Here is a 15577-nt window from a genome sequence, read left to right on the forward strand (position 1 = left end):
AGCCATTGAAACTACATTTCCCTGTAACCCATACTTAGGGCTGGAAACAAAACAAAGACAGACGATGAAAAATAAGTGCCCCCCCCCCCCATCCCAACCCCCTCCTTTCAAGTATCGCCAATGGGGGCACACCCACGTATATAGCAATTACAAAATCACATTCTTAATTATTTTTGACAAGTTGCTCCTGGTGGCGATTAAAGGAACACGTTGCCTTGGATCGGTCGAGTTGGTCTTTGAAAAGCGTTTGTAACCGTTTGATATAAAATGCATATGGTTAGAAAGATGTTTTAAAACTTTGACTCCCATAAATGGCCGACCGTGTTTGTCGACAAAGTAAAAGGAAACCACGCAATTTCGAGTGATACTTGTGTGGATCATTATATTCTACTTTTAAAAGAATCAACTTTTTTTCAAAGACCAACTCGACCGATCCAAGGCAACATGTTCCTTTAAACCATTTCTTAATATTAAAACTGCTCATTGTTCGAATGGTCTACACATTTTGAGAGCCCGTTGTCAAAGCTTTCTGACGTGAAATATCCGGCAAATTCAACGCTAGCCGTCGGCGTAAATAAGGTGAGGTTGAATTTCTTTGATTGTTTGGGAATTCACTGAAGGACTTATTGCAATAATGACCTTTCAATGGCAAGGAGGCCTATTTCTGACAATAATGGTTATTTTAAAATGGCCTAACTGGCTGTGTGTGAAAACAGGTTTGTTTTTTACGTTGTGGCATTGTGTGTTCTATTACTATATATTATAAATTCGTAAAGTTATTATACAGTACAGGATTTGTAACTGTAAAAAAAGGCCATCATTGTTCCTTTATAGTCTGCAAGCTGACTGATTGTGAAGTTCTTATAATTCCTATTATGTTATGTGAAATATTCCCTAAAATTAGGTCATATTCGAGAAAACTTAACCTGAAAAAGGAATCCTTTAAACAAAATCGTAAAATGTTTGTTTTGAGGATGGCAATTCAAGAAAGAAAAATTCATGTCGGCCAAGTCATTCACTCCATCTGATGTGGATTTATGACCGCCTATTCAAAGTCAAACAAAAGTATAAAATGTATTATATACGTGATATATGAGTCAATTATGTGGTCATCACACTACAAATGAGAATATAAAAAAAAAAAATAAAAAAAAAAAAGAAAAGAATGGATAACGTTTATGTTGATGGATTTAGTTTCTGACAACCTGTGGCAAATGTGATCAGATATCTTTGTATTATTCATCCGGTCTAATTTCCTAGAAGTTTGTTCACTGTTTTTCAGAAAGTACATCATATAAAATTATAAATACAGCGGGAGGTAATTATTATTATTATTAAAAAAAAAAAATACAACTAAATAAACAACGCTTAAAAAAAAGAAGAAGTAAGAACTGTAAAGGTTAATGTGTAGCAGCCATGTGTGTTCAATCATCTTGCATAGAATTGCACTGACATAATAGGTTACTGCCCTATCTTAAAGACACTGGACACCTTTGGTATTGTCAAGACCAGTCTTCTCACTTGGTGTCTCATGCAAATGCATAAAATAAACCTGTGAAAATTAGAGCTCAATTGGTCGTCGAAGTTGCGAGATAGTAATGGAAGAAAAATCACCATTGTCACACGAAGTTGTGTGCTTTCAGATGTTTGATTTCGGGACCTCAAAATTTAATTCCGAGGTCTCGAAATCAAATTCAAATATTTTAGTGGAAAATAATACTTCTTTCTCGAAAACTACGTTACTTCAGAGAGAGCCGTTTCTCACAATGTTTTATACTATCAAAACCTCTCCATTGCTCATTACCAAGAAAGTTGTTATGCTAACAGGTTTTTTGGAGGAATTACCAATAGAGTCCAGTGCCTTTAAAGATACCGTCGCAAAATCCTACTAAAAGACACAAAACAATCCAAGTTTCTGCCGTGAAGTGGGGAGGGGAGGGGATATCACCACGCCCCACTCAATACTCCACTGAGTGTCACAGAAAGTTCACACAAATTAATTCACTGCGGGTTTTACAAAATTTTCTACGATGCGCCTTGTCTACCCTAGGATTGATAGCATCCTCTAAACAAATTTAGACCTATTTGTATAGAAAGGTAATTTATTAATGAAGTTGTCAGCCTCACCGGAAATTTAATTTGGTGAAATGAAGCGAAGTGGAAACAATAACGATTTGCGTTACATTAAATATAACACCATTTCATGTTTTTTTATGGATGGCTTCGTTGATTATTCCTGGTAATGGCGATAGATTGATTTACTGACAAAAGTGTGATGAGAGGGGCACTCAACAAGTCAGTCGGCAAGCGCCTTACATTTCAACCCTCTTTAGAAAAAAATCCCGTTGAGATCATATTTAAAAAAACGTTTTTGCTGACGACGAAAAATCTAGACTTATACCTCAACCACGCTCTTCTCAAAATATTGTTTTTTGTAACGATATAAAATCAAGGTCACCAGAAACACAGTTACACAATCTTTCTGAAGACACACCGTTCGAAACGTCGAGACGAAACCTTGTGCCCACCCCAGCCTTCATTAAATTTGTATCGTAGAATATTATAAGGCCACCAGAGATAATATAGTTACACAATCTTTCTGAAGACATACCGTTCGAAACGTCGAGACGAAACCTTGTACCCCCCCCCCAGCCTTCATTAAATTTGTATTATAGAAAATTATATGGTTATCAGAGATATAGTTACACAAACTTTCTGAAGACGTACCGTTAACGTCAAGGCGAAACCTTGGACCCACCCCAGCCTTTATTTATTTTTTATCGTAGAATATTATACGGTCATCAGAAATAATATGGTTACACAATCTTTCTGAAGATATACCGTGCGAAACGCAGCCTTCATTAGCTAGACGAAATTGGTTTCACACGGTTTTCACCTGCGCGCAAACCATTTTTACCTGTTACGTAATATTGTGATTTGCGATCAAATCATTTTTAACACCCACCCACTCTTCCTTCCTGTAAAATGAGGAGAAAATAATTGTACAGAACTGTAAATCCATGTTGGAAACGACGTTATCCCCAGGGCTTCGAAAACTGTTTCGGTTGTTGGTCGTTGGTCCGGTTCTGCTGTTCAGACTGAACGATTGTGAGCTCGGTTACGACGTCAGAAACAATTATTGGTTACAGTCGCCAAAACGCATCCCATTCTAGTCTGGATTGGCGACCCTGTAGTATTGTATTAATCACCGATAGAGGGCGCTACATCGCAAATAAGATACGCGGATGACGCGCGATTATTTTTAAGCGTGTGGGGGATGAGGTGTATGCTGGTCTAGCTATATACTTGAATGCTACGGTATCACCATAGTGGAAATTGGTACTAAGTACGCTGTTTATCGACTCCTTCGCTGTGTGATAATGACGTCAAGGACGTGGGATATTCCTGTAGGCTCACATAACGGAGATAAGAAGACTTTGTTGTCAGTTAATTATAAAATATTGGCAGGTAGCCTTCAGTTTCCAAGTTGTTTTGTGTCTATGTTATATAGCTACTTTTCAACAGGGCCAAAATTGGAGCAGAAATTGACCCAGGGACCAAAATGTTACTTGCACTTATAAAGACGATTCACTCCACATTCCACATAGAGACTAGACTGAAAAACAGTTATTGTGGTATTACGGGCGTCTTTCCAATCCTTTGTTGAGCCTTTGTATTATTATCGTAGGCCTATAACTTGAATTGTAATGTTATTTCGTCAACAGAGGGCGCTGCAGGCGTTTGTTGACATTCGTGTCAAAAGTCAGTCAAAGCCGGCCCGGTGGCTCGGTCTACACGGATGAATGGGGATCGGTTCTACCTCCGCATCCGCAAATCCTGCGGGGTGTAAGTTTCTGACCTTTTTATTTATGAGTTGTCAAGCAGTCATGACCCATGACCCATGGGGACAAGTTGTCGTTATGTTGTCGTTGTCGTATAGGTTCGATCGCTCACGTCACGTTCGTAGGCCTATCCAATAAATAATTATAAATACGGCGGATCAGTAATTATTATATTCATAACTACTTATATACATGTATGATGTAGTACTGTTCATAAAAGTTGCGATAACGTACCCTGCTGCCGTCGGCAGGAGGGTACGTTATCACAACTATGTTCATATTCATAACATCCATTGGGGGTTGGAGGGGGAGGGGGTTAAGTTACAATAACACTATGTAAAAAATGGTATGGTGTAACTGGGAAGGCATGCACTGTACTCCTCTATTTGAAATTTGACTTCTTTGGCTATGGTCATTTAAACTTGCTCTGTAGTATGTTGTATTCATGGAGGTTTGGGATAATTTTCCGTATGGCGCATTTTTACAAAAAGGGATATCTCATTGAGGTAAATCAGATACTATATTATTTTATATCGCATGAAAAAGTGGTGGCGCCATACGGAAACTTTTCCGAGGTTTGTTTCTTTAGCTTATGTGCCCCTCTTTACTGCATTGGGTTCGCGTTGATAAGGGCAGTATTTCAGCGGGTGGCGCTTCCAATGGCAATGATTGTCAAGTTCCGACTTGAACTTGTTTATTGATGAGGCATTAATGGCGATTTCAGAAAGGTCATTCCAAAGTTCGTTCCGCTATATCGTCTCCCCGAACGATAGGGGAACGAACCTCCTCATACTGTTTGTCACAGTCACACTCAAAGTCAAAATGTGTATATTTATTATAAAACTAAAAAGAAAGTGCAGCGCACCAGTTACAACACTTGGCACTCTGGGTCTGGTATGGAACCAAGTCAGTCATTCCGCTATCGTCTCCACATGGATGGGGAAGGTAGCTGTTTGAACCTTGTAGTAACTACAGTTCTAGGAGTACCCCTGCCCCACCCTGTCCCCCTCTAGGTACTTAGTGGATTACGCCACTGAGATTTAACTTTGAAACTTTGTCGATCAAATTGTTTACAACTAGACATGAGTTAGTGCTTCCTCCGTGAAGAGAAACAATCCACAAGAAAGCATGGAAGATCTCCTCAAGAAAGAACTGGGTCTGAGTTTTGTCAAGAAGAGCGGAAGTTCAGCAGGGGGATGTATAAACAGCGGCCAAGGGTACGAGACAGATCAAGGAAAGATCTTTGTTAAGATGAATGAAAAGAAAGAGGTATTTATTTATATTTTGTGTGAATGAAACCAAGGATGCCTTATATTAAGTGAACTTAATCACTGAACAAGTAGCTCGCTAGCCTGAAGAACCCGTAAAAAAGGTTGCTTCGATTAGCTTCCCTGTGTCGACCCTGCGGTGCTCACTCGGGTGAGCCCCTGACAAGAGCTAATCGAACGATCACACTTGCCCTCTCGTGGTGACGTCCATGTACCTGGGGCCAGCCCCCAATTCTAGTGACCCACTCCACAAGCAGGGCACTTGGGGCTGACCCGGGTGAGCCCCTGGGAAGCTAATCGAACACACCCTATGTGAACCAGAAACAATGGGGTTAATCTCTACTCTTCCAAGATAGTTGTTCCAGGTTCATTTACATGCATGCACTACCAATCCTATTACACGGGACCTGCAGGTTTAATGGTGAGGCAGATATACATGGTAAAGCATCTTGCTCAAGGACACAAGTGCCACGACCGAGACTCAAACCCAGACTCTGCTGATCAGAAAAACACCATAGCTTGAGTCCTGTTCTCTTAATCGCTCGACCACAACATGCCACAATGTGGGGAATGAACATCGGGGATAAAGAATACTATTTGGTTTTACCCTCTCTGTATACTCAGTACTTTCCAGAGTTCTGTGAGAAAAAAAATCACAGGCATTTTACTTGTAACATTGTTTAATGTTACTGAAGTGGTTGCCTTACCGTTGTTTTTCTATCCTTGCAGACAAGACGTATGTTCGACGGTGAGCTTGCAAGCTTAAAGGCAATCCTAGCTTCTTCCACCGTTAAAGCCCCTAAGCCCATGAAGGTTCTCCCTCACCCAACATCAGAGGGCGCTATACTAGTCACGGAATACCTAGACATGACAGGGTTGAGTTCTCAGGCTGCAAAGCTGGGTGAGCAACTCGCCAGGTTCGCTCTATACAAGTCAGCTTTCCTTTAAGACCCTGGACACTATTGGTAAGGTCAAAGACCAGTCTTCCCACTGGGGTATCTCAACATGCATAAAATGAAAAGCCTGTGAAAGTTTGAGCTCAATTGGTCGTCAAAGTTGCGAGATAATAGTGGAAGAAAAAACACCCTTGTCACTTGAAGTTGTGTGCTTTCAGATGCTTGATTTCGAGACCTCAAAATCTAATTCTGAGGTCTCGAAATCAAATTTGTGGAAAATTACTTCTTTCTCGAAAACTATGTTTCTTCAGAGGGAGCTATTTCTCACAATGTTTTATACTATCAACAGGCAGCTCTCCATTACTCGTACCAAGTAAGTTTTATTTTTGCTATCAATAAATATATTTTGGAGTAATTACCAATAGTGTCCACTGCCTTTCCAATTGACTAATACAGTAGGGAGTGAGGATGCCAATACCAATCCTCTTGATGAAATAATACCATCGGGAAATACAGTCTAAGTAGTTTGGGGTAGCATTTTAAAATCACTCTTAGTTTCTGTCAGGGTCTGTCACATTTGGAGCACCATAGTTTCAGTTGACCTGTGACCTGTGTGTCTTTATAAACGACACTCTCAATTCCCGCACATGACTCTCCCCTGTTTTGGGGGGACATGGCTTCTGTTGCCCTGTCATAAAAAATGGCAAAATGGCCTTGCACTCTCCAAGCTGAAATTGCAGGCCTGCTAGTACATATTGCGAATGCGGCGATCAAAATATGTACATTAGACAAATATGACAGCATCCTTAACAGCAAAATGTAACTAATTCATTGATGAGATTTACACGCTTAGGCTGTATTTATAATATGTTTTTTTTACCCATACACTGATTTGAGTTAAGCACTGTATACTCAAGTTCCGAGTTCTTTGAAAAAAATCGACAGGCAAATCACTCAGGTGGGACTCGGACCCGCACCTTTTGCATTGCTAGAGTAGTTGTCTTGCCATTAAACCACCAAGCTAGCTCGATGGCTGTATTGTTTTAAGTGAAAACAAGAATGGGAAGGAAATTACTCTTCCGAAAAACAGTCTTAGGTATTAAAGGATTTGGGTACTTTTTCAAAATGTCCATAGATTTACATTAAACTTACAGGGTTTGAAGAAAATGATAGTGGAAAGCTTCCCTTCAAATCTTACTAACTGAGGTGCTGTAGTTTTTGAGAAATGAGTAAAACATCGTCATGAAAATACGTTTGTAAATGATTAAAAAGAAATTCGTCTCATGAGACAAAAATTATTTTCATTACGTTGTTTTACTCATTTCCCCAAAACTACAGCACCTCAGCACGTAATATTTTCAGGGAAGCTTTCTACTATCATTATCTTCAAACTGTGTAAGTTTAGTGTAAATCTGTGGACATTGTGTTTTTTGTCCTACAAAAGTTACATAGACCCTTTTAACATTTAAAATATTGCTTGGTAACGGGCACTCCATTGTTTTTTGTATAGGATGCATCTGTTCAATGGAGAACTCATAAGGCAGAAGGGAATGACAGAGCAGCGAGTCGGAGTGGGGTCTGACGAGGGTTGCGTCACCCAGTTTGGTTTCCCTATCACCACCTGCTGTGGATTCATCCCACAGGACAATGAATGGAGCAGTGATTGGGTGGTAGGTTTATATCATTACAACAACAATTTGTGAGGCATTCGAAAGGGTTTTTCCCGGGCCCCCTCGCAGAGACATTTTCTTGTATGTGGCCTGTCGTAGCCGAGCGGTCTATTCCACGAACTCAAACTCTGGTGATTTTGATCAGCAAATTACATCATATTGTTAGAAATGTAAAACACAAACTCCCTCTGGACATCTGTGTGGGCGGGCAGTGGGCGGATCCATTTTTGTTTCACACCTGATGTTAAAGCTTGAAATTTCATACTGCAACTGTATGGCCATTTGCACATCAATGCTGCTATTCTTTTTGTTTCACGTTAAAGAATCTGTTAAATGCATACTTTCAGCATAATGCGCACTTTTGTTCATGTGTTCTGTAACACACAAACCATCATTTGCACAATGTGCAAGTTTTAGTTGAAAACTTAAACTGGGGAAACCCACAGAATTTTAGGGAGAAACAACCAACCACATGTTTTTTCAGTTTCCTCGATTCTTGCATGTATTCGCTCTTAAAAGGCAGAGAGGGAACCACTAAGACAACCTGATTAAGGATAAACTTAACATGTTTTTGATTTTGTTTGTTAACTTGTTCAAGAGCTTCTTCACAAGGTCTCGTCTGAAGCTCCAAGTAGACTTGATTGAGACTGAGTACCACGACCGGGAAGTCAGGGAGTTATGGCCTCAACTGGAAAGGAAGATTGCAGGATTGTTTGAAGGGATTGAAATCCAGCCTGCTTTGCTCCATGGTGATTTATGGAGCGGCAACGTGGCACAAACATCAACTGAACCAGGTATTGGTTGGTGTTCTTTACTTTGTTCAGGAATCGTTATATAACTAATAGTACAGAGGAGTGTAGTGCAGGGCTCTCTTTCGCAAAGCACTAACATTCATCGTAAGATGAGTTGTCAGTATCGCCATTGAGACTCGTATTGTGACATCACACTTTACTAAGCAACTACGATTGATTTGCAGTTAAAGACACTGGACACTATTGGTAATAGTTAAAGACTAGTCTTCTCACTTGGTGTATCTCAGTAATACATAAAATAACAAACCTGTGAAAATTTGAGCTCAATTGGTCGTCGAAGTTGCGAGATAATAATGAAAGAAAAATCACCCTTGTCACATGAAGTTGTGTGGTTTCAGATGCTTGATTTTGAGACCTAAAAATCTAAATCTTGACGTCTTAAAATCAAATTTGTGGAAAATTACTTCTTTTCTCGAAAACTATGTTACTTCAGAGGGAGCCGTTTCTCACAATGTTTTATACTATCAACCTCTCCCCTTTACTTGTCACCAAGTAAGGTTTTATGCTAACAAATATTTTGAGTAATTACCAATAGTGTCCACTGCCTTTAACGGTAAGAAATTTGCTTGCATAAGGGAATAGAAAAATTTGCTAAGGTGTAAGCATATTTCACAGGTTAGCAAGAAAATAAAGCAACCATCTTGCGCATTTACCATTCAATTCAATTCAGTTTAACTCAATAAACTTTATTCATCTTCATAAATAGGCAATTACAGCAATTGGACAGCTCCATATAAAAACAATAGTAGCTAGGGCTAGAAATTGATTATATACAATTATTAAAAAATATATGGATTTGCGTTGTGACGTCATTAATTTTTTGGGCAGTAAGCACCGGAAGGTTTAGCATGCCTTTTCTTTTGCTTATGGTTAGTAGCGCTATGAAATGGAAATCAAGCAGTAAGCACAAAATCGGCCGCTAAGCAGCTCTATGAAATTGCTTTTGGGCTCATGTAACTCACATTAATCGAAGCTTTCCTTCTCTTTGCAGTGATATTTGATCCAGCAAGTTTCTTTGGTCATTCAGAGTTTGATTTGGCTATAGCTGGTATGTTTGGCGGATTTGATAGGGGTTTCTACACAGCGTACCATAACCTAATACCCAAGGCATCGGGATTCGACAAGAGACAAGAACTCTACAAGCTCTTCCATTATCTTAATCATTGGTAAGCAGAATTAAGACATCAATTATTCTTATCGATTGATTTATTTAATATGTGTAATATTGTATTGAATATTGCTGGCTAGTGTTGCAGTTGAGTACAACTCAAAGTCATAGTTATGAGGTATATGCGAGATGTTTTGTTGACAAGCAACTAGCCACTGTTGTCTTCGAGTTTGAATCTAGGTCTGAATTATGAATTTGAGTCTTAGCTTGACGAGTTACTAGGGTTTAGACTCACAAATCTTTCGAGCCAGCTCAGACTCATAAGTCTTCATGTTCATCTTGAGGCGTCTTTAGGTTCAAACTCCTTGTCTTTGTTTACATACTTACAATTCTTTAGGTTTTGACTCAAGCAAAGTCCATATCCAAGGGGTACATGGTTTGAAGTGAAGTCACAACGACACAAGTACTGTTTGGGTTTTTCCTTTATGCAAGCATACTTCTTTAATAAAAAAAAAAACTTAAACAATGTATTTTGTTGTTCTTTTCTGGTTGGCAGGAATCATTTTGGAACTGGGTACAAAGGATCGTCGATTTCAATAATGCAATCGTTGCTACGATGAAAGTGCTGATGGTGACGTCGTCATCCAATTTTTGCAATGCAGCAATGGATATAACTTTAGTTTCCATCTTATGTCTTACTCCCAGAACACAGAGGGTTTGTAACCATACATTGTTCACTGAGGTAACCAGACTATTTTTGCAGATTGCACAGGGGCAACCTCCCATTGCCTCGTTAATGAGTTTTGTTGATTTGTAATCACCAGAACTGCATTCAGTTTTTAACTTCTTTTTGCCAAGACTGAAATTATTGTGCTGCATTGTACAGGGCCCATTTTCGTCACGCTGAAAACGATACTAAGCACAACAAAATTGCTGTTTATTAAAGGCACTGGATACTATGGTAGTTACTCAAAATAGTTGTTCGCAGAAAACCGTACTTGGTGACGAGCAATTGAGAGCTGTTGATAGTATAACACATTCTGAAAACCGGCTCTCTCTGCAGTACCTTGAGAAAGAGGTTTCTTCTCTCTCAATAATACTTTAAATTCATCTGAAAGTACACAATTTTACAATTTTTTTTTTCATTATTCTCTTCACACTTGGATTACCAATAAAGGTTTGTTACTCTATGCATATATTGGGATGCACTAAAACGTGTCCAGTGCCCTTAAATGCATGCAGCCGTTATCCGATCTTCCACATCCTCTTACCTTCAACTGATGCCTGGTCCTCGTGTGAAAACACGCTACGGTGACAGAGCTTTCTCTGTTGCAGCTCCAAAATTATGGAACACTCTCCCTCCCAAAATTCAAAATGCTTCTTCCTTACAGACATTTAAAACGATGTTGAAAACTCACTCGTTCAAATCTTTGTAGTTACCCCATTCTGCAGCTTGTTGTTATCTGTTAACTGTGTTTATTTCTCATGTTTATTCTGCCTTTGTTATATGCTTCTTTTGTTTATACATGTTTATTGTTCTTTATATTTTGGTGCTGTTGCCCTGGTTTACTATAGTCTTCACCAGGACACCAGCACCATGCGCTTAGAAACGTAGTATTAAGCGCGGTATAAATTTGTTGTATTATGTTAATGGTAATTTACAGATGCATTATCATTTCTGTTTTGCAAATCCATCCTGCTCTAAACAATTATAAATAGTCCCCAACAAGCCAGAGGGGATGTCAATGTAAAAAGCTTTTAAAATGTATCGCATTTCCTGAAGTGTGGGGGTAAGTTTAATTGGTTCATCTTTTAACCAAGAGGCAAGTTTTGATCTGTTTTCCCCCAACTCAATTTGTTTAGCTTTGACCATATTTGACCAGCAGTCATTGTTGTGATGAATATACATTGTAGAAGGTCTTATAGGGGATTTAGTCTCCGGTGAACTGAATATGTGCCCCACACGGTAAAATAGGCTGGGAGACATTGATTCAAAAGAGGGCGCTATCAGATGAAATTTTAACGCAGTTCGTCGTATAGGTGAATTGTGCTATTACACAGTTGAAAGCCCCAAAATAGGTACAGTGTTGCCCAGTGGTCTAGGGGTTATTGACTTTCGACTTGAGGCATTTTGGATGACATAGGGCCCTGATGGTCCTTTTTGCCGGGAGGTGTAGGGACATTTTTCAAGAATGAAGTTTGGACGATTGGAAAATTAAACTGATGTGGGGTGTTTTTGTTTTGAGGTCACCAGAGTAAATGGCCCAGGGACTCCCCCCATATCAAATCCAGCAGTGGAGAAAAGAGCAAGAATCAATTGATCATTTTCCCTTCACTGTAAAAAGATGTGAGACTTATAAATTATTTGTGTAGTATTTTGTTCCTTTTGTTTTAACTTGGCATTTTGTACTGAATTTAGTGGGCTGCACCTGTGAAACAGACTCACCTGGCCCATCTTGGCCACACCGGTGTCACAGGGATTTCTGTTGACCGCCGGAAATTCGGTCCCCAATGGGAAATAAACATGGGCTTAGAGGAGGATGATTCAAAAGAGGCCGCTATCAGAAGTAGTTCGTTCACAGTTTGCCATGTGGGGGACCGAATCTCCGGGGGACAGAATCCCATGCCACACCGGCTCCTACGTAAGCTGACAAACAGGTTTTATAATTGAAATGTTTTAAATGGATGAGCATTTTACACCCTGGGGTGAAAATTACCCTTTATACATCTCGCCCATTGTTATTGTTGTTTCTCGCTGCTTGCTATAAACAGCTTTAAACAAAAAAGTAAGCATCTGTTTCTTGTCAACTGTGAAATATTTTTTTGCAAATCCCTGGAGCACAGGAAATAAATTGAAGTCGTAAAGAGCTGTCTATGGAACGACATTCTTGTTTACACAATCTTTATTCTGAATGTTGACTTGATGGCCTGAAGAAAGTGTTGCACTTAACTCTGACATTCAATACTAGTTTGGGTTTGGATGTAGAAAGTTCACTCAGAGTGAATGGGTAGAAAATGGATAATGTTAAAAAATGAAAAATTATCTCAATAACGTTTTTCGTTTTGGTTTCAAAATATATTTTTTAATTATATTTTTTTCTGTTAAAACATCAGTATTCGTGGCCTATGGTTCAAATTGTATAGAATCTTTATACATCAACAAGATTTAATAAAAATCTGCACTGGCCAGCTATTTGCATAAAAGGAAGACGTTCTCTAAATCTTTCTTTGAAATCTTTTTTTGTTTGTTTCTCCTCTTTTTTGTATCCTGTTTGTGCGCTAATTGTGCTGTTCAAGACGGGGAAACCAGCCGAAGACAGACAAAAACGTGATGGGTTTGAATACAATTTCCCAAATTTTTAGACTGATTTTGTTTTTGTTTTTACACCAGCAGTAGGCTACACGAGGCATGCAGTTTAAGGAACACGTTACCTTTTGGATCGGTCGAGTTGGTGTTTGAAAAGCGTTTGCAACCGTTTGTTATAATATGGTTAGAAAGATGTTTTAAAAGTAGAATGCAATGATCCACACACATTTGCCTCGAAATTGCGCGGTTTTCCTTTTACTTTGCGAACTGACACGGTCGGCCATTTATGGGAGTCTAAAATTTGACTCCCATAAATGGCCGACCGTGTTTGTCGACGAGGTAAAAGGAAAACTACGCAATTTCAAGTGATACTTGTGTGGATCATTATATTCTACTTTTAATTTTTTTTTCTCTATCATATGCATTTTATAACAAACGGTGACAAACGCTTTTCAAAGACCAACTCGACCGATCCAAGGCAACGTGTTCCTTTAAAGCACTTTTGTCTAGAATTCAATACTGCTCTGTGTGTGTTCAGTGGCGTTTCTAGGGGGAGGCGTGAGTGTCCGATTCCCAAAATAATGCTTAGTTAAAAAAAAAAATGTTTTTAATTGCGGGGAATCTTCATTTAAATTGACAATGTCACCATTATCATTATTAGACAAGCTATTAAAAAGAAATTGCAATTGCGCCAGTTTTGCGCCCTCAATTTTCCCAGAAATAATCTCATAATAAAAGAAAATCGGGTTGGGCTGTTTTACTTTGAAAGGATCATACTGCCCTCTTGTGAAATATTGCTGCAATGGTTTTTGGATGAACCAGTGAGTGTGGGTGTCTATTTCTGAAAAAGATTTAGCTTGAACATCTGACGTCACACTTCAAGGCTCGTGAAAAACGCCAGAGAACCGGCATCAAAAACTGGCATGTGGTTTAACCTTTGACCTCATTAATTTCACATAGAGATACGCAGTCAAACTCTATTGTGAACTTGAGAGCAGTGTACTGTTTGGGCATGTTGGGTGCACGTTTACCCAATATCATTGTGTCCAATTAAATCACTGGGTCTGAGAAGTTAATGGGATCTGGTTTTATCCTTTTATCCTTGCGGATAAAGACAGGGGCGCAGTCTAAAAAGGATTCACCCTTTCAATTGCCAAACTGAGTGATAAGGATTGAGGGCTGTTTAAGTCCAAACAGTTTGGTTCTGAGAGTGACATAGGATATGGGTGAAGGAGGATTGAGTTATACGCTTGCAAACATACCTTATTTTAAGGGTTTCTTAAACAAAAGGAAAACAAAATGTAGGCCTAGGTGAATGTTTCATCATGAAGAAATTCGTTAACTTGACACCATGGTACTGATTGCCAAACTCCTGAATTCACATGATACCAACGTTGTGTGGTTAGGACGTAATTAAAGGAACACGTTGCCTTGGATCGGACGAGTTGGTCTATAAAAAGCGTTTGAAACCGTTTGTTATACAATGCATATGGTTAGAAAGATGTTGTAAAAGTATAATGATCCACACAAACATGCCTCGAAACTGCACGGTTTTCCTTTTACCTCGTCGACTAACACGGTCGGCCATTTATGGATAAATGGCCGACCGTGTTAGTTCGCACAGTAAAAGGAAAACCACGCAATTTAAAAGCAAATTTGTGTGGATCATTGTATTCTACTTTTGAAAACACTTTTCATAGACCATCTCGTCCAATCCAAGGCAACGTGTTCCTTTGAATTAGAACAAACTTGTGTGTGCACAGAGATTTCACTGACAAAAACAATGTTCTTCGTTGTGTTTTTATTCTCACAAGCGAGAACCAAACATTTATTTGATCTAGAAAATGTCACAAGTTAGATCTTAGAGCAGGGAACAATATCCATTCAAACTTCAGGCTGTACAATTACAACAACAAAAAAGTATTCAAAACAACGATTGGAGTGTAATTAAAAAACAAATGAAAAAGCTAATTGTATTGGTTTCATGACAGGATTATAATGTACCTTGAAGTTAGGGACAATATCGTGTTTTGTGACTAGAGATTTGGAATGTACAAAAAAAACACTAACTAAGTTAGCACATCATAATTGCATCTAATGTGCTGATCCGTTTGGAATTGCCAAACTAAAAGCTGTAATGGCAGTGGGCTGTTTTTCGCTACATTTCAGTAATTGTATTAGGGAGGAAATTGCACCTTCTTAGCAGATGGATTGTAGCTTTTTTTTAAAGACTGTGGTGGTGAGATGTCTTTCACCTCAGTGACCTGGTTTGACCCCGGTTTGAATCCGGGACTAAGGACCAAGTTCACAGAGTTGCTTATGCACAAAAGGCAGCTAAGCATAACAAAATTGTGCTCACCAGAATAACCGGGACTGGTTTCACGAACCCTGTGACTCGTGTGATTTTTGTTTTTCAGTCCCCGCATGGGATGTACATGATTGCGTGGGTTTTCATTTAGGCCTATTTAAGGCACTGGACACTATTGGTAATTGTCGAAGATTATCACTTGGTATATCTCAACATATGCATAAAATAACAAACCTCTGAACATTCGGACGCAATTGGTCATCACAGTTGCGAGATATAATGGAAGAAAAAAACACCGTTGTCACCCGAAGTTGTGTGCTTTCAGATGCTTCATTTCGGGACGTACCTCCAAAACCTAATTCTGAG

At 39.1% G+C, this 15577-nt stretch overlaps 1 protein-coding gene across 1 annotated transcript; it reads left to right on the top strand.

The window, feature by feature from the left end:
• Positions 1-3740: 3740 nt before the first annotated feature.
• LOC117290653 (ketosamine-3-kinase-like) lies at positions 3741-12481 on the top strand. Its single transcript, XM_033772171.1, has 7 exons — positions 3741-3846; positions 4923-5111; positions 5840-6027; positions 7517-7676; positions 8275-8470; positions 9480-9654; positions 10153-12481. Exons 2-7 carry the CDS (start codon positions 4971-4973, stop codon positions 10214-10216), a joined length of 924 nt encoding a protein of 307 aa, XP_033628062.1. The 5' UTR covers positions 3741-3846; positions 4923-4970; the 3' UTR covers positions 10217-12481.
• The last annotated feature ends 3096 nt before the right edge of the window (positions 12482-15577 follow it).

The sequence above is a fragment of the Asterias rubens genome, chromosome 5, assembly GCF_902459465.1.
Source record: "Asterias rubens chromosome 5, eAstRub1.3, whole genome shotgun sequence".
NCBI classification, from domain to species: Eukaryota; Metazoa; Echinodermata; class Asteroidea; order Forcipulatida; family Asteriidae; genus Asterias; species Asterias rubens.